The sequence below is a fragment of the Musa acuminata genome, chromosome BXJ1-9, assembly GCF_036884655.1.
Source record: "Musa acuminata AAA Group cultivar baxijiao chromosome BXJ1-9, Cavendish_Baxijiao_AAA, whole genome shotgun sequence".
Lineage (NCBI taxonomy): Eukaryota > Viridiplantae > Streptophyta > Magnoliopsida > Zingiberales > Musaceae > Musa > Musa acuminata.
Genome location: NC_088335.1, coordinates 44390332 through 44409754, shown reverse-complemented (window position 1 = coordinate 44409754; position 19423 = coordinate 44390332). Strand labels below are relative to the sequence as shown.

At 42.5% G+C, this 19423-nt stretch overlaps 3 protein-coding genes across 3 annotated transcripts; 1 reads left to right on the top strand and 2 right to left on the bottom strand.

The window, feature by feature from the left end:
- Nucleotides 1-310: 310 nt before the first annotated feature.
- LOC135594142 (E3 ubiquitin ligase complex SCF subunit sconC-like) lies at nt 311-8940 on the top strand. The gene is made up of 2 exons (XM_065084554.1): nt 311-559; nt 8767-8940. Exons 1-2 carry the CDS (start codon nt 311-313, stop codon nt 8938-8940), a joined length of 423 nt encoding a protein of 140 aa, XP_064940626.1.
- A 102-nt stretch (nt 8941-9042) lies between these two features.
- On the bottom strand, nt 9043-11410 carry LOC135593708 (GDSL esterase/lipase At5g55050-like). The gene is made up of 5 exons (XM_065083944.1): nt 11119-11410; nt 10144-10274; nt 9831-10067; nt 9498-9747; nt 9043-9407 (listed from the first exon to the last, which is right to left on the bottom strand). Exons 1-5 carry the CDS (start codon nt 11360-11362, stop codon nt 9187-9189), a joined length of 1083 nt encoding a protein of 360 aa, XP_064940016.1. The 5' UTR covers nt 11363-11410; the 3' UTR covers nt 9043-9186.
- Nucleotides 11411-16723: 5313 nt separating this feature from the next.
- Nucleotides 16724-18823, bottom strand: LOC103998816 (geraniol 8-hydroxylase). The gene is made up of 2 exons (XM_009420407.3): nt 17835-18823; nt 16724-17513 (listed from the first exon to the last, which is right to left on the bottom strand). Exons 1-2 carry the CDS (start codon nt 18774-18776, stop codon nt 16881-16883), a joined length of 1575 nt encoding a protein of 524 aa, XP_009418682.2. The 5' UTR covers nt 18777-18823; the 3' UTR covers nt 16724-16880.
- Nucleotides 18824-19423: the final 600 nt, after the last annotated feature.

Sequence of the window (19423 nt, the reverse complement as noted above, 5' to 3'; positions counted from 1 at the left end):
TCGTGATGAACACCCCGCCACGACCTCCGAACGATATTGGCGAATATTCAACGACCCGGGCTTGTCGCCGCCCGACGGCGCCCCAACCGACTCAACGCCCGTGTCACCCGAGGCCTTTCAGGACCTCGCCCGTCAAGTCCGAGCTCTAATGGAAATGGTGCAAACCATTATCCCGCTCGTTTCTCATCCGGCGCACCCGCCCGTGATCGAACCACGGCGACAACGCAAGGCGCCCGTTCGGGCCCACATGACACTACCGGAGCCCCCCACTTCGCCTCGGGTCCGACCGGCCCCACTCGAGGATCCAATGATGGCAAACCCGAGCGGCCGCCCGGAACCCGAGGTACTCTCTTCAGACTCCCTACGGGCCCAGTTGCGCCTCATCAGCCAGCGACTCGACGAGGTGCAGGAAGAGGTTTGCAGGTCCAAGGGAGAGCTCGGGGAGGATGCACACCAAGGGTCTCCCTTCACACCTGAGATACGGGATCTGATAGTCCCCCCGGACTTCCAGCTCCCCTCTCTGGATGCTTACGATGGCTCCACCGACCCAGCGGACCATGTAGCTTCTTTTCGCGCCCAAATGGCGCTATACGGAACCTCTGATGCCCTGATGTGCAGAGCGTTTCCTACCACTCTTAGAGGGTCAGCCCACACGTGGTATGGCGGCTTGAAGACCGGAATGATCGCTTCCTTTGACTAACTCGTCAAGGACTTCGAGCTCCACTTCGTGGCCTATGCATGGCCGAAACCGTCCGTGGTACTGCTCATTGGACTCAAACAGAGGGAGGACGAGCCCCTCTCACATTTTGTGGATCGCTTTGCCACACAAATCCGGGGTTTGTCAGACACTCATATCTCTCTGTTAGTGCAGGCATTTATAATGGGCCTGCGACCTTCTAGATTCCTCTAGTCCCTCGTGGAGCGACCCCCCACCACGGTGCCAGAGATGCTCCAGTGGGCTAACCAGTACATCGCGGCGGAGGCCTGGGCAACCGTAAGGAGAAGGGACGACTTTCGACATCGGGCTCCATAGAAGGGGTCAAGCACCCGCAATGGCTATCCGATGTAGTCCTCGGGAAAAGAAATCTAAGCCCTGCCTCGGTCTCTTCCGAGCGAAGGTTCAGTACCTACCTGACTACCTCCTGGCTCGCGGTTAGCCCCGACCTAAATCCTTCTGAATCTACACGGCTCGGTCGTAGACTTCCGAGTCCACCTCAGCGCGGCCTGCCCGCCTGAGTCATGTCCCTTGGACTGCCCGAGTTCTACCTCAGCGCGGCCTGCCTGCCTGAGTCGTGTCCCTCGGCCGTAGACTACCGAGCCCCCCTCAGGGCGACCTTCCGCCCGAGCCACACCCCTCGGCTCCATGTTGCCCGAGACCACGCCTGCGTTGTTTGCCCGCCTGTGTCGTGCTCCTCGGCCGCATGATGCCCGAGACACACCTGCGCGGCTAGCCCGCCTGCGTCGTGCTCCTTGGTCGCATGATGCCCGAGACACACCTGCGCGGCTAGCTCTCCTGCGTCGTGCTCGTCGGCTCTATGTTGCCCGAGACCACGCCTGGGCGGTCTGCTCGCTTGCGTTGTGCTACTCGGCTGCATGGTGCTCGAGACCACGCCTGTGCGGTCTGCCCGCCTGCGTCGTGCTCCTCGACCGCATGACGCTCGAGACCACGCCTGCGCGGTCTGCCCGCCTGTGTCGTGCTCCTCGGCAGCATGATGTCCGAGACCACACCTGCGCGGCTTGCCCGCTTGCGTTGTGCTCCTCGGCCCCATGCTCCCCGAGACACACCTGCGCGACCAGCCCGCCTGCGTCATGCTCCTCGGCTCCATGCTCCCGAGACACACCTGCGCGGCCAGCCCGCCTATGTCGTGCTCCTAGACACCATGCTCCCCGAGACACACCTGCGCGGCTAGCCCGCCTGCATCGTGTTCCTCGGCACCATGCTCCCCGAGACACACCTACGCGGCCAACCCACCTGCGTCATGTTCCTCGGCCCCATGCTCCCCGAGACACACCTGCGCGGCCAGCCTGCCTGCGTCGTGCTCCTCGGCTCCATGCTCCCGAGACACACCTGCGCGGCTAGCCCGCTTGTGTCGTATTCCTAGGCTCCTTGACCCGAGACACACCTGCATGGCAAGCCTGCCAGCGTCGTGCTCCTCGGCTCCATGCTTCTCGAGATCACACCTGCGCGGCTAGCCCGCCTGCGTCGTGCTCCTCGGCTCCATTTTCCCCGAGACAGCGCCTGCGTGGCCAGCCCGTCTGAAAGCTAAAGCCATGCCTCGGACTCCCGTTACTACGTCCGACGCATAGCTTCTTTCCGGAGGGGAATATGATGAGGATAGTAATTATTATAAGACTCGGCTGAAGTCAGCCGACGCCTCATGCCTCGGTCGGCGCGACTGCACTCGATCAACAGAACCGGAACACCGGCCGAGGCGCATTAACGCCTACTCAGGCGCGGTTCTTCACGCCACGCCAACGCCCATGTCAGACGCCATCAGCCTACCTCCTGCAGGCGGGCACTTTAAACAACAGTAAGCTTCCCTATAAATACCCTCTCGTTCATCAAAGAGAGGGAGACGGAGGAGAGAACACCCCAAAGGAGGAACATACACAAAAACACTTCTTCTCCTGAAACCCCCCTCCACATCTGCTAACTTGATCATCGGAGGAGTCGGGCCGAGCACCCCAACCCGACCTTTGTGCATGTGTGAAGCCGAAGTCCCTCGCAGGACGAGCAGGCGAGAAGTTCCTGCCCGGAGGAGGCAACTACACCGTCCCGATCGGACTTCGCACCCGACCCCCTCGGCGGGCCCGAGGGACGCCCCAGGGAGATCCCCGTCGTCCGGACCCGAACCGAGCCGCGTCGACCCCGAGGCCACGGCTCAAAGTTGTTTACACCAATACTTCCATACCTCATTTCTTTTAAATTGATTTAATCCTCGTACATTGTACATTGTAAGAACCCATGAATCATCTTTTATAGCTTCGTCAATATATTTTGGTTTAATCTGAGACAAAAAAAATAGAATTAGCATAAAATTTTTTTAAAGGGAGAATGAGTTTGAACAATTTTTAATAAATCTCCAATGTAGCTTGAAACCTGCGACAGTCTACATACTTACTAAGAAAATTGGAAACAGATCCCCCATGCTGTGAGTTTAGTATTGATCCCCTTGTTGAAGCTTCTGTCCTTCACGTTGAGTTTGATTCGTTATTACTGATAGACATTAAACGAAGAAGATAGAAAGATAGAAATTGTAGAAGAAACTATGAAATGTATAAGATATAATTGCCTAATACATTTTGATAGTGAGCTCTTGATAGCCATTTATACACACTCAGTAGGGAGGTTATACACATTCAGCATGGAGGATTTTTCTCAACTGCTGAGAGATTTCCTCAACTGCCTTGAGGAAATCTTATCTGCTTATCATGCCCCCGCAAGATTGAGCTTCCATCAAGGATGCCGATCTTGGACCGATGAGATGAAAATAGTTTACGGGCGAGAGGCTTTGTGAGTGAGTCGGCTAGTTGATCTGTTGTATGTACGTGAGAAACTCGGAGTTGATGTCTGACAACTTGATCTCGCACAAAATGGAAGTCGATGGCTATGTGTTTCATGCGGGAATGGAACACTGGATTGACACATAAATAAGTAGCTCCAATATTATCACAATATATTGTAGGAATAACCGTGGAGTTGACGTTGAGTTCCTTGAGCAAATTTGTGACCCAATTGAGTTCAGCAGCGGCGGTGGCGACGGCACGGTATTCAGCTTCAGTTGTAGATCGTGCAACCGTCTTTTGTTTTTTTAGAACTCCAACTGATTGGAGTAGCTCCAAGGAAGACAATGTAGCCAGACGTAGATGTTCTATCATCAAAGTTCCCTGCCCAATCAGCATCAGCAAAGGCATGGAGATGGAGTGAAGTATTTTTGCGAAGAAAAATGCCATGATTAAGAGTCCCTTTAAGATATCGCAAAATTCGTTTGACCGCAGACCAATGCGTAGTAGATGGTCGATGCATGAATTGCGATAACTTATTGACGGCAAATGAAATATCTGGACGGGTGAGAGCCAAGTACTATAAGGAGCCAAGGACTTGTCGATACTGAGTCGAATCTGTAGCAGGACTTCCATCACATAATTTAAGTGATTCACTGGTAGAGAGAGGAGTTGTAACCTCTTTCGCATCCTGCATGTTTGCCTTTGATAATAAATCTTGAATATACTTTCTTTGTGATAGGAAGAGACCTGAAGATGTAAATGTTGCTTCCACTCCCAGAAAGTAGCTTAAAGTTCCTAGATCTTTGAGGGAGAATCGATCGGCCAAGTGCTTTAGAAATGCCTGAGTCTTCAAAGGATCATTTCCTGTGACAATAATATCATCCACATATACTAAAAGATATATTATGCTTCCATTGTGCTGGCAAATGAATAACGAGGTATCAGACTTTGAATTGATGAAGCCAATTGAGGTCAAAAACGAGCCAAGCTCGTTATACCAAGCCCTTGGAGCTTGACGAAGTCCATAAATAGCTTTTTGAAGTTTGCAGACATGCCTCGGATATTGAGGATGAACGAAACCAGGAGGTTGTTGCATAAAGACATCTTCAGTAAGTGACTCCTGTAAAAAGGCATTGTTGACATCCAATTGTCATATGTGCCAGCCCTTTGAGATAGCCAAACTCAGGATAAGACGGATTGTTGTGGGTTTAACAACGGGACTAAATGTCTCTGTGAAGTCGACACCAGGTCGTTGATGAAACCCTTTGGCGACTAGACGTGCTTTGTATCTGGCAACGGATCCGTCTGGGTTCCGCTTAATTCGAAAGACCCATTTACACTCGATGATATTTTGTGTGTGATGAAAGGGTACTAAGGTCCATGTAGAGTTATAGAGGAGAGCATCATATTCGTCACACATGGCTTTACGCCAGTGAGAAGATTTTTGAGCTTGAGTGATTGTAGTGGGTTCACTGGCCTCAATGGAGGAATTTGTAATAGCATGTAAGTCAAGGACTTGACGTGGTTTGAAAATACCACTTTTAGAGCGTGTTGTCAGTGGATGTCTAGGGGGGGTGGAAGTGGTGGATTGTGTTGGTGGTATAGCCGAGGGCGAGTCACTGTCATGGACCGGGTCAACCGTCAGCACAACAATGTCACTAGATCTAGGAGAAGGTAAAGCCAGTGGCAATGTTGCCGAGGGTATGACTTCATTAATAGGGGAAACTTGTGAGGAAGGGAGTGGAGGAATAGAGGGAGTGAGAAGCTGTTGAACTGGAGTAATAGTAGTATGTGAATCTTGAGAGTAAGGACTGGACGGTGTCATTGGAGGTTCGTGTGATGAGATCGGAGGGATATTCTAGTGATGTATGTTTATCGGAGTAGTTTGCATGGTAGGATTATTTTGAAAAGGAAAGACAGACTCCTCAAAGATAACATGACGTGATATAAAGACCTTTTTAGTTTGGGGTTCATAGCATCGAAAAGCATTATGTTCAAGAGAGTAGCCTATAAAAGTGCAAGGCTTAGATCGTGGTGTTAGCTTATGTGACGCATAGGGACGAAGCCATGGATAACATAAACAGCCAAAAACTCTGAGTTTATGAAGGTTTGGAAGTTTGTGGAATAATTTTTCAAATGGTGACTGGTATTGTAAGACTGGAGTGAGCATACGATTAATGAGATAAACTGCAGTTTGAAAAGCTACTGACCAAAAAGATGGTGGCATGGATGCTTGATGTAGAAGGGAGAGACCAGTTTCAACGATATGCCGATGTTTGCGTTCGGCAGAACCAACCAATTGGGGAGTATGTGGGGGTGACTTGAGGCAGAGAGACAGGATGTGAGGGCTTGATATTCGCCTCCACCATCAGAGTAAACTGTTTTAATGGAAGATTGAAAAAAATTCTCGACCAACTTTCGAAAGTTGGTAAATACTGTAGAAACATCAGACTTATGATGGAGAGGATATAACCATGTGTACTTAGTAAAATAATCTACAAAAATGACATAAAAACGAAACTTGTCAAAAGAAGGAATTGGGGCAAGGCCCCACACGTCGGTATAAATGATTTCAAATGGTTTAGAGCAAGAAATGGAGGTTGTCCCAAAAGGCAGTTTATGACTTTTATTGCAAAGACAAGCATCACAATGATTAATAGTGCTATTGATTTTCAAGGTAGGAAGAGAATAACGAGAAAATAATTTTTGCTGAATAAAAGGGGAGGGATGACCAAGACGACGATGCCATACATCAACCGAAGCTGCGATTGAGGAGTGAGCAGTAGGAAGGGTAATTTGTGAAGTGGATGGCCACTCATAAATGTTGTCTTTGTTTTGGCCCTGGACCAAGGATGCCCCGTGCTCAAATCCTTGACAAGAAAAAAGTTAGGAAAGAATTCAATTGATGTATTATTTTGTTTACAGAATTGAGAAACGGAAATGAGGTTTCTTTTAATGTTAGGTGCACACAAAACATCATCGAGTGTAAAGGTTGTGGTAAGTGAACTAAGCGTTGAGGAACCAGAATGAGTAATAGGAATTCTTTTACCGTCACCGATGATGATATCTTCATTTCCGTCATAGTTGTTATGGATGGACAAGTTTTGAAGATCAGAGGTGATGTGATGAGAGGCGCCCGAATCCACAATCCAATTAGGTTGAGTAGGAGTTGGAGTAGCCATGAAATTCGCCTGAGGCCACTGTGATGGAGTAGGGAGTCTGGGACGAGACCGACAAACTTTCGCGGAGTGTCCAACTTTATCATATAGTTGGCAAAAACTCGTTGGCGGCCTGTGAAGTCAGGACGCGACGGTTGAGTATTATGAAAGTTACCACCTTGATATGGGTAAGGAGGGTTTGGTCTGGGCCCCATAAGGCTAGGAGGCAGCTTAGCCAAATCGTTGTTGACGTGCTTATTGTACTGGTTGCTCTTCCTCTTGGATTTTTGATTGACCTGAGCTGTAATAGGTGGTCCGGGCAACTTATCATCACGCTTCAAGTACGTCTCATAGTCGATCAACTTATCATAAAGTTCTTCGAATGATATTGGTGAGTCACGTGCCCGAAGTGCTGCTGTCAGTTCTTTGTACTCGCCTCCTAGGCCATTGAGGGTATGGATTAGGACTTCTTCATCGCTGAGAGAATGACCTATCAAAGCTAAATCATCGATGATAACTTTGATATTTTGTAGATAATCAGCAATAGTACTTCCCTCTTGTTTCATTTTCATCAGATTGGAGAGAAGTCCGAGCATGCGAGTACGCGAGCGATTTGCCAAAGTTGTTTGTAATTTGCACCATGCTTCTGCAGCAGTCGTACATGAGGATATCAGCGGGGCAATGGATCCAGCAACGGAAGCTTGAATAGCTTGGAGGATGAGGCGATCTTGACGTAACCATAGTTGGTGGGCTGGATTTGGCACTGGATTGGGTTCGCCTGGGATGTTGATCATTTCAGGTGGACACTGGAGAGAGCCATCAACGTAACCTAAGAGATCATAGCCAAATAAAAGATTAGAAAGTTGTGCCCGCCAAGATGCGTAGTTGTCGCTTGAGAGTCCCTACAGAAATAGGGACAGGAATATCGGAAGAGGAAAATGAAGACATCCCAGATATTTTGTGGCGGGTCAAGTGATCTTTATAGAAGATGTAATGATATAGGAGGAAGGGAGGAGGAGAAAAGCAGATCGATGCGCTGCAGAGGAGGCTGCAGCGCGATGAACTGCAGAGAAGGCTGCAGCGTGATGAACTGCAGAGAAGGCTGCAGCGTGATGAACTGCAGTGATGGGCGAGCAATCTGCAACAAGAAAGGCAGTGATGGCTGTGGCGGGAGGTAGATGATGAAGACGTCAGATGTAGAAGAGTAGCTGTATGCAATGCCGAAGAGGGCTGCTGCTTCTTCCAGAGGCACTAGTAGGCTGCAGCGATTCAGAATGCAGGAGAGATTGTTGCAGCGAGGTGGAAGAAATCTCTGCAGCTTGCAGCGATTTCTGCAGCGATGCTGGAGAAATCTGCAAGGTTGGAGATAGTTGCAGTAATGCAGTATTGGAGTTTGGTGGCCGGAAGAGCAGCGGAGTTTTCAGCGGAAGACTTCGGTTGGCAAGGGAGCAGCAGCCGGCGGTAGAAACAAAGGCCATGACTGTGCTTCCTTTAGGATCTGATATTAGCAGCCGCAAGTGCTGCAGTAGTCTGCAGCGAATGGCTACGGCTGAGGGGCGAAGGCGTCGCCACGAGAGGGATGGTCGGACTCCGGTCGGGAAGTGGTTGTGAGGAGTCAAACAACGAGAAGAGGGCTTGCTCTAGGTAAACTGCTCTGATACCATGATAGACATTAAACGAAGAAGATAGAAAGATAGAAATTGTAGAAGAAACTATGAAATGTATAAGATATAATTGCCTAATACATTTTGATAGTGAGCTCTTGATAGCCATTTATACACACTCAGTAGGGAGGTTATACACATTCAGTATGGAGGATTTTTCTCAACTGCTGAGAGATTTCCTCAACTGCCTTGAAGAAAACTTATCTGCTTATCAGTTACTACTACCCATATGTGCCTCTTGAAACCATGGATGTCAAGGAAATTGCTCGGAGTAGATTGAGGGAAGATTCTATAGTTTCCTTGATCATATTACTCTACCTTGTGTTACCTACGTGGACAGTGTTCAGGTTCCAATGCTATGCAACTGCTTGCTTTGGCATACATATCAAGCTTATTATGTGGCCTTTTTTGTTTCTATGATTTGGTGGTGTATTCAGGCTGCAAATTATCTGAACATAAAAGGGCTGCTGGTTTTGACGTGCCAAACTGTGGCCGACATGATCAAGGGGAAGACGCCGGAGGAGATCCGTAAAACCTTCAACATCAAGAATGACTTCATCCCCGAAGAAGAGGAAGAGGTTCGGAGGGAGAACCAATGGGCCTTCGAGTGACACGTATGCCTCTCTTTCGTCCCGATAATGATATACTTGTCATATATGAGGTTGTAATTAGATTGGAAACCGAGTTGATGGCAACCTGCGAGTGGATCAATCTGCAAACGAAAGGATGCCTCCATTCGAATCACTACTTATTCATAAACCACAACCTCATCGTGCTCAGCACGAAGTGCAAGAGCACTTATTCCTCCCTCTTACATCATCTAGCTTCTGCTAACAACATCAACGCCATTCCCTTCTTCAACTCTCCACCAGCTGCTTCAGATTGATAGGACTGGCGTACTCCGATGCCCCACCGTACAACGCGAAACCCGCCTTCTCCGACGTCTCTTGCGTCGGGTGAATCCTGTCCCAGAACAGGAACTCATTGCGGTTGGTGCAGAAGGTGGTGTTGGGCGAGCACATGACCTCTGCCCCCAGTTTCCCCGACCCACAGCAAGCACTGCTCACGTCCTTGTAACCTGCAGCAACAACAGCAACACTCACTCAGTACACGATTTAGCCACTTCCCATCCATCTCTTCGCCACATGTGATGTCGATCCGAGCTTACCGACTCCTGCGGGTTCAGAAACTATGTTCATGACGACGTTGTACGAGTTCCCGACCGTGTACTTCATCCCTTCCATCTCCGAGCTAAGATTCTTCACGAGGACGCTGACTCTGTCGTTGAAGTCCTTGGTCAAGGCGTTCAATCCATCGAGGCACGCTCCCAAGGGATGCATGACTCGCGAAATGGGGCAGCACCCGACCGGCGGCACGTTGATGAGCGCGAACTTCCTGGCTCCCAGATCGTACAGCGCCTGTACCATGAAAGAAGAGCGCAAGCTCGTCACGCTAGCCAACAGAGCCAACATCGATCGTCTCGCTGAGGAAGGAAGCTCACCTTGAGATGTGTGGTGTAGTTGGTGATCATGACGTTGTAGAACTGCTCGGTCTGGTCGGCGGTCGCGTTGCCGCCCGTGGCGAAGAAGAAGGCGAAGACGTCGTTGCCGCCGGAGCTGATGAGGAAGACGGACTTGGACAGCAGTCCCTTGGCTACTGCCGCGGTGACTCGCGAGGCGATGTTGGATTCGTGTGCAGCGAAGTCTTGGATCTGCTTTGTCATGGTTATGGTGGTGCCCTGGAAGATGAAGATGGTCGGAGGGTTATGGTAGGCCATCATTGCAGAAGGGAAAAAGAGGAGGAGGAAAGCTCACAGTGGAGTCGAGGATTCCGGATCCGCCGGAGGCAAAGCTCACACCTCGCCGGCCTCTTAGGATGAGCGGGTGGGGTTTGTTCACCACAGCGAGATACGGTGGTGGGCTTCTTTTGAACCCCATATGAATTGCTGCCCACATTGAACACAAATTGATTCACTTCCTTCTCAAGTGCTAAGATTGATATTCTTATTTTCTTTTTTTTTTCTTCAAATAATACCTCTAATATAAAAATTATCTAAACTATTTTTTTTAATCTATGATAGTGTTTCTGAACACCACAATAAAAGCACTATAAAAACTACTTGAAAAATAAGCTAAATAGAATCAAAATATTTTAAAAATTGTTAGATATATCATATTATGATTCAAATAAGTATAATAGTTTAAGAATAATATCATCTAAATTAAAATAAAAAAATTAATTAATTATTATATTTTAATCACCATAATAAAAACACGACCTACTCGAAAACATTATAAATGAACAAAATAGACTCTTAACCTTAATCAAATAAACTATAAGCTAAAAAATATAATATCGTAATGAACTACACGATAAAAAAGACATAATATGATGTTATTTATACTATTTTTTAACAATATTTATAATATTGTAATACCTCAATAAAACATCATAAATATTTTTAAAAAATACCTCAATAAAAAAAACCCAAAATATGAGTGTTTTTTTTAAAAGTTGCCCCAAATTAAATATAAAAAAATAATTATATACTTCTTTGCATTTGGAGAGGTGGTTTTGGTGACTAACATTTTATGTTGCAAAGTAATAACTTTATTATTATATAGTGTCACCTTAAATAATTGATAATGATTTAATGCATAATTCATAAATATTGGTAGAATTATAGTTGTGAATAAAAATGATGAATATCTTACTTATTCTTATTTTTCTTAAAAAAAAGGAAATATTATCGTCCCAAAGTCAAATCATGACATCGGTCAACGACGCACCCAAGAAATCAATGGTGTTGTAGCCATTGCTGAACCGTCCGGTGGGCGTCTGGTGCGGGAAGTCAACCCCGTAGTGGGGGAAGTCCGCCTTGGCATCCGTCCCCGACAGGTAGTTATTGTTGCCGACGTCGGCGGTGGAGTCGCCGAAGACGTAGACGGCGGGGACCTTCGTCAGCGCGGCCGAGACCGCGGACAAGGCAGCAGAGATGACAGAAAGGAGGAGAAGAGGAACGGCGAGCTTCATCTCGAATCTCTGCTCTTCTCTACAACGCCGAGGGTGGAGAATGGAGAGTTGGTGTCGAGTGCCATTTAGCTCAGACGTTGGAGCTGTTTATAAAGAGCACAGGATAGAAGAGCAGTAGCCACGTTAGAATGTGAACCATTCATTTCATCGAATACGATTAGGTTTGTCTACGATGAACGTGAAACGCATGGTTTGAATATAAGGATTAGATTTTGTTTCCTTGTGGAACAGTCGAAAGATAAAAAAAATATGAACATCAACATTAAAATAATGTATTGTTAGATACGGAGGAGAATTCGATCATACTATTGTTAAATTATATGGCGCTATTTAATTATATAAGTTGTATTATAAATTTAATTAAATTTTGATGATTATTATCGATCAATAAAAAAAAAATTATGATAATATTCGAAGATGCAAAGGATTCTTCTAATTATTCATATTATATATTACTCATAAGAGAAGAATCCACACTCGTGAAATAGGTTGCACTTTGAAGAATCTATCTCTTCTATCAAAATAATTTAGTATTTATTCAAGTATTTGATAGGTGGATACTATCCGAGTCAACATAAGTAAAAAAATAAAAGGATTTTAGTGTTGATGGAGGATAAGATAAATAAAAAAACACTATGGTGCCTAAACAAATTACGTTAGCATGAGAGATGGTATCGGAAGAAGTTACTCTGCTCTCTCCAACTCATCTAAATACTATCAAATCAAAACGTAGAATAATGCTGATGATGTTCTTACGAGAATTACCTTCTCATAGGATAAGAATAAGAGGATGCTGGAAGAACTCTTTCACGCACAAATATATTCTCTCACTCACAAAAGACTCTACATAATGTACGGTATATCTATAAATTTTCTTTAACACCGTTACTTGGAGATCAACAATCCTTCAAAGCCCCTATCTTCAGTTTCAGCATGAGATAGATATCAATGCTCAAGACCACAAAGACAAGACACAAAAGGAGCTCGTCTCTTTTGTCCCCATTAGATGGACGATCAAGTTTGACTGACCCATCAGCACAGGAAACCAAAGCACGAGAAAAGAATAGCAGCCCTCAATCATGTCATTGAATAATATGAGTCTTATCTAAACTTTGATTTGGCCAATGTGAACCCTGAAAAGCGTGGGTTTGGACCAGAAGGAGATAGAAGTTGACGGTGCAATCAATAGGATTCGATAGTTACTGTGTCGAAGAGTTGAAAGATGAGTCTGGGAACAGTCGAAGCACATCGCCAGGCTGTGATTCCATCTCATGGATTGCATACATACTTGGATTAATTTGTCCAACCTGAATCATCGGACACAGAGCTAACACGTGAATCCAAGTTGACAGCACAATCCGATTTGTTCCTTTTGTCGAACAGCTCAAGGACGAATCCATGGACCCAATAATTATCTTATCAGTTTTGCATGTTGGATCGTGTGGCTCTAATGGAATAACTATTCTATTAATCTATTGAGTCGGTGCCACAAATATAAAATAGTGATCATCGTTCTAATTATCATGAATCGATTATTTAATCTTACTCACTTAAAAACTTATAACGTTCTCAATAATAACATGTCATATATCTAACTTAATAAAATAATTAATTTATTAAGTTTGAACCATCACCTTTCAAATTTAATATTATTTCTCATCCATTTGCTAACTAATACATCAACTTATTATAGCTCTTCGATGGCGTGACCACTGGTATGATTATAATGATGTAAAGGAAGATTAAACATCATTATGAACCACTGGTATTATTTTTAATTCGATTAGACTTCTTTAGTATATCGATCATTATATTTAAAAAATATATATTAAAATCTCTATAATTAAACGTTTTAGGTACTTAAACTTAAAAAAATTATATAGAAATCTCTATAGGTATGAAAGTGAAATATTTAACCTCATTTATTCGGTTTTACTGATGAAAAATATAGCATGTGACAACACGTACATAAATAATACAAAAATGATAGACAACATGACATTATGGGTGATTATTGTGATGGTGGTAGGTGAGAACGATGCAGCAGTAGACTTTATCGATGTCATGAATGACACAAAAACGATGGACATAAAAATAATTTTGACTCAAGCTATATCTTTCGTCGATAAAACGGATGATGTTAGGATAAATGAGGTTAAATATTTTACTTTCATAATCATAGGAATTTTAATATAAATTTTTTAAGTTTAAAGACCGAGATAGGTCTAATTATAAAAATTTTAATATAAAATTTTAAATTTAAGAACTAGGATATTAGAGAATTTTAATTATAAAAATAATCTTATTTTTATGACAAATTGCTTACGTTGCTAAGATTTTTCTTCGTGCAGGTAGCAAATCAAATGCAAAAGTAGACGTGTACATGATAAGCCATGGTGACAAAGCTCATAATCACGTCCACACTTGAAAAGATATGGTAGGTTGCGTGTCCATATCAAGTCTACCATATTTTAGGATCCCCTTGATTTTTTTTTAATCTTTATACTAATATTTTTTCTCACTTAAAGACTTACTACCCCTACTAACTTGTTCTTTACTATAATTAGCACTATAATGGTCATTTATAAGTTATTGACTAATTTTTTAATATCTCTAATTTGATTACAAATATTAATATCTACTCTTAAACTTTCATAATAAATTGATAAATAATCACCTAAGCCATCTAATCTAATACGAGAATAAAAAACACATGCAACTAAATAAACTACTGAAACTTTAAGAAAATAATTTATCCATTTTAATTTTATAGTTATTATTGTTATTTTTAAATGATCATCATTTTTATATTCTTCTAATACATCAATAATATTAATACAAACAACTAAAAATATATGTAATAGGATAATAAACACTACATTATTAAAAACTTTTAATTTTTTTAAAATTTTTTCACATACATTCCAATGCTATTGATATAAACAAACTTATCTAATATTATTTTCAATGAAAATACATAATAGTTCTTTATATTCAAAAGATTCTTTAGCAATTCATATATGGAATTTCGTCGAGTAGGAATATTTAAATCTTTTGGGTCTTTTGTCATTTAAATTATAAAATCTGTCTCATTCTTTCATTAATTATGGATGACCCCACAAGAATGCAATAGCTTGCGAAAGAAAATTTTCAAAAGATTTATGTCCATCTTGTACACATAAATTCAAAATATGATAAACACATTTAACATGGAAAAAGATACCATCAAAAGCAGGTTGACAAACTACTTATAATTCTAGAATAAAAACTATATTTGTCGACTGATTATCAAAACCAATTGAAATTTTTTTAAAATCAAATAATATTCTTTGAAATTTTTTTTTATCATTCTATAAATATTATTGGTTATTTGTCGTTCTTCCAAAACTCTAAAAGCAATAATATGTTTTTACATGATCCAATCATTATCTATCCAATAACAAGTGACTCGCATGTAGGAATGCATTTGTTAGTGATCACTCTAAATATTAGTACAAATGTAAACATGATCATCCCAAGCTCGAAATTTTTTAATAAAGATTATATAATTTGTGAGTAATAGTGGTACGAGGAACTTATGTGGTGGGATTTAAAACCTCTTAACAATAATAAATAAATTTATTTTTTTTACCGTAATTGAAAGATAAATGTTCAACGATGAATAATCTAGTTAATGCTTCATGATTTTTTTCAACAGAAAAATTAAAAAATGGTAAAAGTAAGGTATCCAAAAATTTAAATTTGACTTCTCTTCGCACTAGTTTACATTTGATGTTTTTTTTCAATATGCTTTTGGAATGTTCTATATCCTCCTCCTTTTTTGAACTTGAAAACTTAAGTACACTAATTGCATACGACATAGAATGAGATATTAGCATTTAGAATTTTCTTGAAGTATAAATTGAATATGGCCGACTTGATTTTGGTCATTAATATTAATGATGTTGAGTCTAAGTGTTGCTTTCTTGAGTTATCATGATTGTATTTTTGAAAGGCTTCTTGGTTGTGAAGTTGTGATTTTCACTTGTCATCGAATCAAGAAAATAATAAAAAGAGTTTAAAAGAGAGTTTAAGAGCGCTCAAACGTGAATGAGTGTATGATCAAGGTGTGAGAAAATTTAAGAGATTTTAAGGAGTATTTATAGAGTTTTAATTTTTTTTTTTAAATACCTTTAAAACTAGATGTGGTTGTTGGAAAGGGCAAATCTTCTTTTTGTTGTTCAAATTTATTTTATATATTTTTATTTATAAAATAATTAAAATACTCCTAAGTACGGTCATCATTGAGCCCAACAGTTTACCAATCCATCTATATTTTATAAAAAAAAATATCATCAAATCGATAATTTTGGAATTGATGATTCCAGTTTTCAAAACTTAGATCAATTCAAACCGAACCATTGATTAAGTCCATATAAGATCAAGTATTTATCTACATATTACAAAGTCGACTTATCATCACAATCAACTCACATCTTGACCTAAATAAAACAAGCCATCATAATTTTGGATCATCTTCCTCTTATTTTATAGTGAAATGTTAGCTTTCTTGAGTAAGTACAATCAGACCTTCGAAATTATCCTCGATCATAAATGTTGAGGTTTGATGCATTGAACTTTCACTTGTTATTGAATTTGAGGTAGAGCTTAGGAGAGGGAGAAATTGCCATTGCAAAGAAGATTACAATTAAAGAGAGTTATGATTGCTTGATGAATTGGTGTGAGGAAGACTGAGAAGTTTGGAGGTATTTATAGATTTTATAGGATTTCTTTTCCCAAAATAACCCCAACTAGTTATTATTTAATTTTTGGAAAGGATAATTTTTTTATATTTAAAATAAATATATGTTTATTTGTTTGTTAGAATAGCAAATTGGCCATTTGCTATTCTAACAACCAATAGTTTATTCTATTCCAAAACCAATAGTTTCAATATTCCCTACAATAAATAGTTTGTCTTAAGGTAGATGTAAAAATATGTGTAACCATAAATCATTGTAATCATCATTTGAGATATGTTCACTTCAACTCAAATTAGAAAGATAAATATATTATTTTTATTATTTTCAAAAGGAAATCTGAGGAGGTTTTTAATGTCAAATTAGAGTCTAAAAAATCCTGAAATCAATATAAACATTAAGTTAGTCACATCATATAATTAAATCATTCCCATTTAATTATAAATCAATATCTTAAAAAAGCTTTCTTCCATGAATCAAAGAGACAGTAATTACTGGGTCTCTTTACAAAGCTATAGAAGATTCTAATTTAGTAATCATATATAAAATATTCTAATTTAATATACAAAAATTACCTTGGATTGACTGTAGAACAAAAAATTTCTAGGAAAAAGAAAAAAAATTGCATGACCTCATAAATAGTTTACTTTCACAGAGAAAATTACACTGACCATAGATAATTGAGCAGATTGCATGGAATCAGATGCCAACAGCCAAAATATTACAATGAGTCTTGAGATACAACATTTTACGTGCCATGGAATATTTCTCCCTTTGAGTTAACTATAGAGATCTGGATCATCAAATCTCGTGGTTGGAACAAGAACAAGTGGTTCAGCCTTCCTCAACGCAATTCCAAACCTCTCACCGAGCTTAAGCTTCTCCCCCTCTGGAAGTTGCCAGCGAAAGGAATGCAGGAAGGAAGCCAACATGTGCGTCACCATCTTTTCTGCTAGAGAGATCCCAACACACATCCTCCTCCCTGATCCAAATGGCAGATAAGCGAAGTTAGTGCCACGGAACTCGTACTTGTCATCTGCAGCTGTCAGAAACCTCTCCGGCCTGAACTCCATAGCATCCTCCCCCCAAATGGCGGCGTCTCTTTGAATCATCCAAACGTTTACGAAGACCTTGGAGCCCTTGGGAATGGTGTATCCGCCCACGGTGCAAGGTGAGGTCGGCGAGCGAGGAAGGAGGAGCGGAGCCACTGGGTGTAACCGTAGTGTCTCTTTCGTGACTGCACGAAGGTACTCCAGCTTGGGCACGTCCGAGTCTTCCAATGCTCTTTCCTTCCCCACCACTGCGTCGAGCTCGTCTTGGATCTTCCTCATGATGTCAGGGTTGCGCATCAGTTCCGCCATCGCCCACTCTATCGTAGTCGGAGTGGTGTCCGTCACACCAAGTATGAGTTCCTGTGAATTCAGTTAATTGATATCATCCATGCATTTGTTCGTAGAAACAGGTATATATTTCATGAAAATTACTTCCTTTCAGCTACATCATTCATGCTCTTCACGACGAAGATTTATCTTGCGTACTTTTTTTTTTTTAAAGGATCTAATAAATATATGATTATTAATTTTAATTTAAGTATTTTAAGTTAATATAATAATAAAAATTGACTCAGAAAAACAAGAAAAAGAAAAGAAGAGCTACCCTACGTTGATCAGAAAGGAAAATGCTTGAATATTTGTGTTACCAATAGTTGCAGGTGTGGAAAGATGAAACAATACCAAAAACAGTGCCTTGACATGATCCATGGTGAGTGGGTCCTTCTGATCTCTTCTCTCTAAAACCTCCACCATCACCTGCAAGAAGGCCTTACCACCCTTTCCCTCATCCTCTTCACCCCTTCTCCCACTCTCCTCCACAAACTTTTTCCAGAGCACATCGTAACGATCCCACAACCGCTTCATCCGTCTCCCCATCCCCTGCAAATCCAGCGCCGCCAGCACCGGAAAGAAGTCCGACACATTGGGCGCCGCCAGCAACTCTAAGACTCCCTCCACCACCGCCCGGAACTTCATTGACACATCGCCATCTTCCGACAGCTCCCCCCACAGCATGCTCGTCAACACGTTGAGTGCCGTCGAGAAGACCAGCTCCCACACCTCCACCGGCTCCCCCTCGCGGGCACGAAGGCGAGCGATGGCTCGCCGCACCTCGCGCCGCAGCAGCGAGCGGACAGCCTCGTTGCGGCCGCCGCCGCCGATGAACTCCCGCACGGTCACCTTGCGGAGCGTGAGCCAGAGAGTGCCATGGGGGCTCCAGAGCAAACCATGCTGTGTTCCCGGGACGGCGGTGGCCGGGGGATCACGGTTGGCGAAGATGACATCGTGGTCCTTGAGCGCCTCCCGGACGGCGGCCGGAGAGGAGAGGACGACGCAGAGCCTGGTCCCGAGACGGAGGCTGAAGACGGGGCCGTAGGCGCGGGCGAGGCGGGCGAAGTAGCGGTGCAGGTCGGGTTCGAGGGAGAGAAGGCTGCCGAGGAGCGGCAGGCCGACGGGTCCCGGAGGCAGGGGTGGGCTGCCTTGTCTCCTCGTCCATCTCAATAAGAAGACGGCAGAAGAGACGACGATGATGAGAGAAACGATGAGAAATATGTCACTCTGTTGCTGCGAGGCAGCGACTTCGTAGTCCGTTGCAGATGCCATGAGAGGAACTGCTGCCTTCATCGATGCGGCGGGAGATGGCGGATCTAAATACTACATACTGATGGACGCAGACAAGTGGCCGCCATATGACGACGGACTACGGAGTACGGCAGAAGAAGAAAACATGGTCGAAATTGTGCCGCGTGGCAAAAGCTGAACCAGTCATGTGACCGGTCTGCTTCTGGTGAAAAGGATAAGGACGGGAAAAGGTCGTGATGTGGACTTGGTGGAGTAGAATTGAATGGCTGGGAGTCGTTCGAGTACAACGCTCGCCCGCCATAATTCTTATCCAAAAATACATATAAAAATCTGAACACTGTGTGTGTGAGACTTATTAATTTAAATAAAAAATTATTTATTTATTTTGAATAAATATTATAATGATATATTTATCATATAATATTAAATTAACTTTTGAAATACAATTTTATGAAGCACCAATACATATTTAAAATATAATTTTCATCTATTGTTTACTAAGCACTTGGACCATTACCACTTAAGTTTATATATATATATATATATATATATATGTTCTCAGACATAAATTAACTCTCTTTTCGGAATTGATTAAGGTTTTAGAATTGGATTCAATAATAACATGCTTCATCTCAGCTTACAGACCATGGATCCATCTATAATTTCATGAAAAAAAGATATATTTTTTT

Excerpts from the sequence above, each read along its gene's own strand:
- LOC135593708 (XM_065083944.1), bottom strand. The coding sequence starts at position 11,362 with ATGAAGCTCGCCGTTCCTCTTCTCCTCCTTTCTGTCATCTCTGCTGCC. Across the intron at positions 10,275-11,118 it reads CAACACCATTGATTTCTTGG|CAATTCATATGGGGTTCAAA; the intron begins GTGCGTCGTTGA and ends CAATGTGGGCAG. Across the intron at positions 10,068-10,143 it reads CCGGAATCCTCGACTCCACT|GGCACCACCATAACCATGAC; the intron begins GTGAGCTTTCCT and ends TTCATCTTCCAG.
- LOC135594142 (XM_065084554.1), top strand. The coding sequence starts at position 311 with ATGGCAAACCCGAGCGGCCGCCCGGAACCCGAGGTACTCTCTTCAGAC. Across the intron at positions 560-8,766 it reads CCACCGACCCAGCGGACCAT|GCTGCAAATTATCTGAACAT; the intron begins GTAGCTTCTTTT and ends TGGTGTATTCAG.
- LOC103998816 (XM_009420407.3), bottom strand. The coding sequence starts at position 18,776 with ATGAAGGCAGCAGTTCCTCTCATGGCATCTGCAACGGACTACGAAGTC. Across the intron at positions 17,514-17,834 it reads ATGTCAAGGCACTGTTTTTG|GAACTCATACTTGGTGTGAC; the intron begins GTATTGTTTCAT and ends CTGAATTCACAG.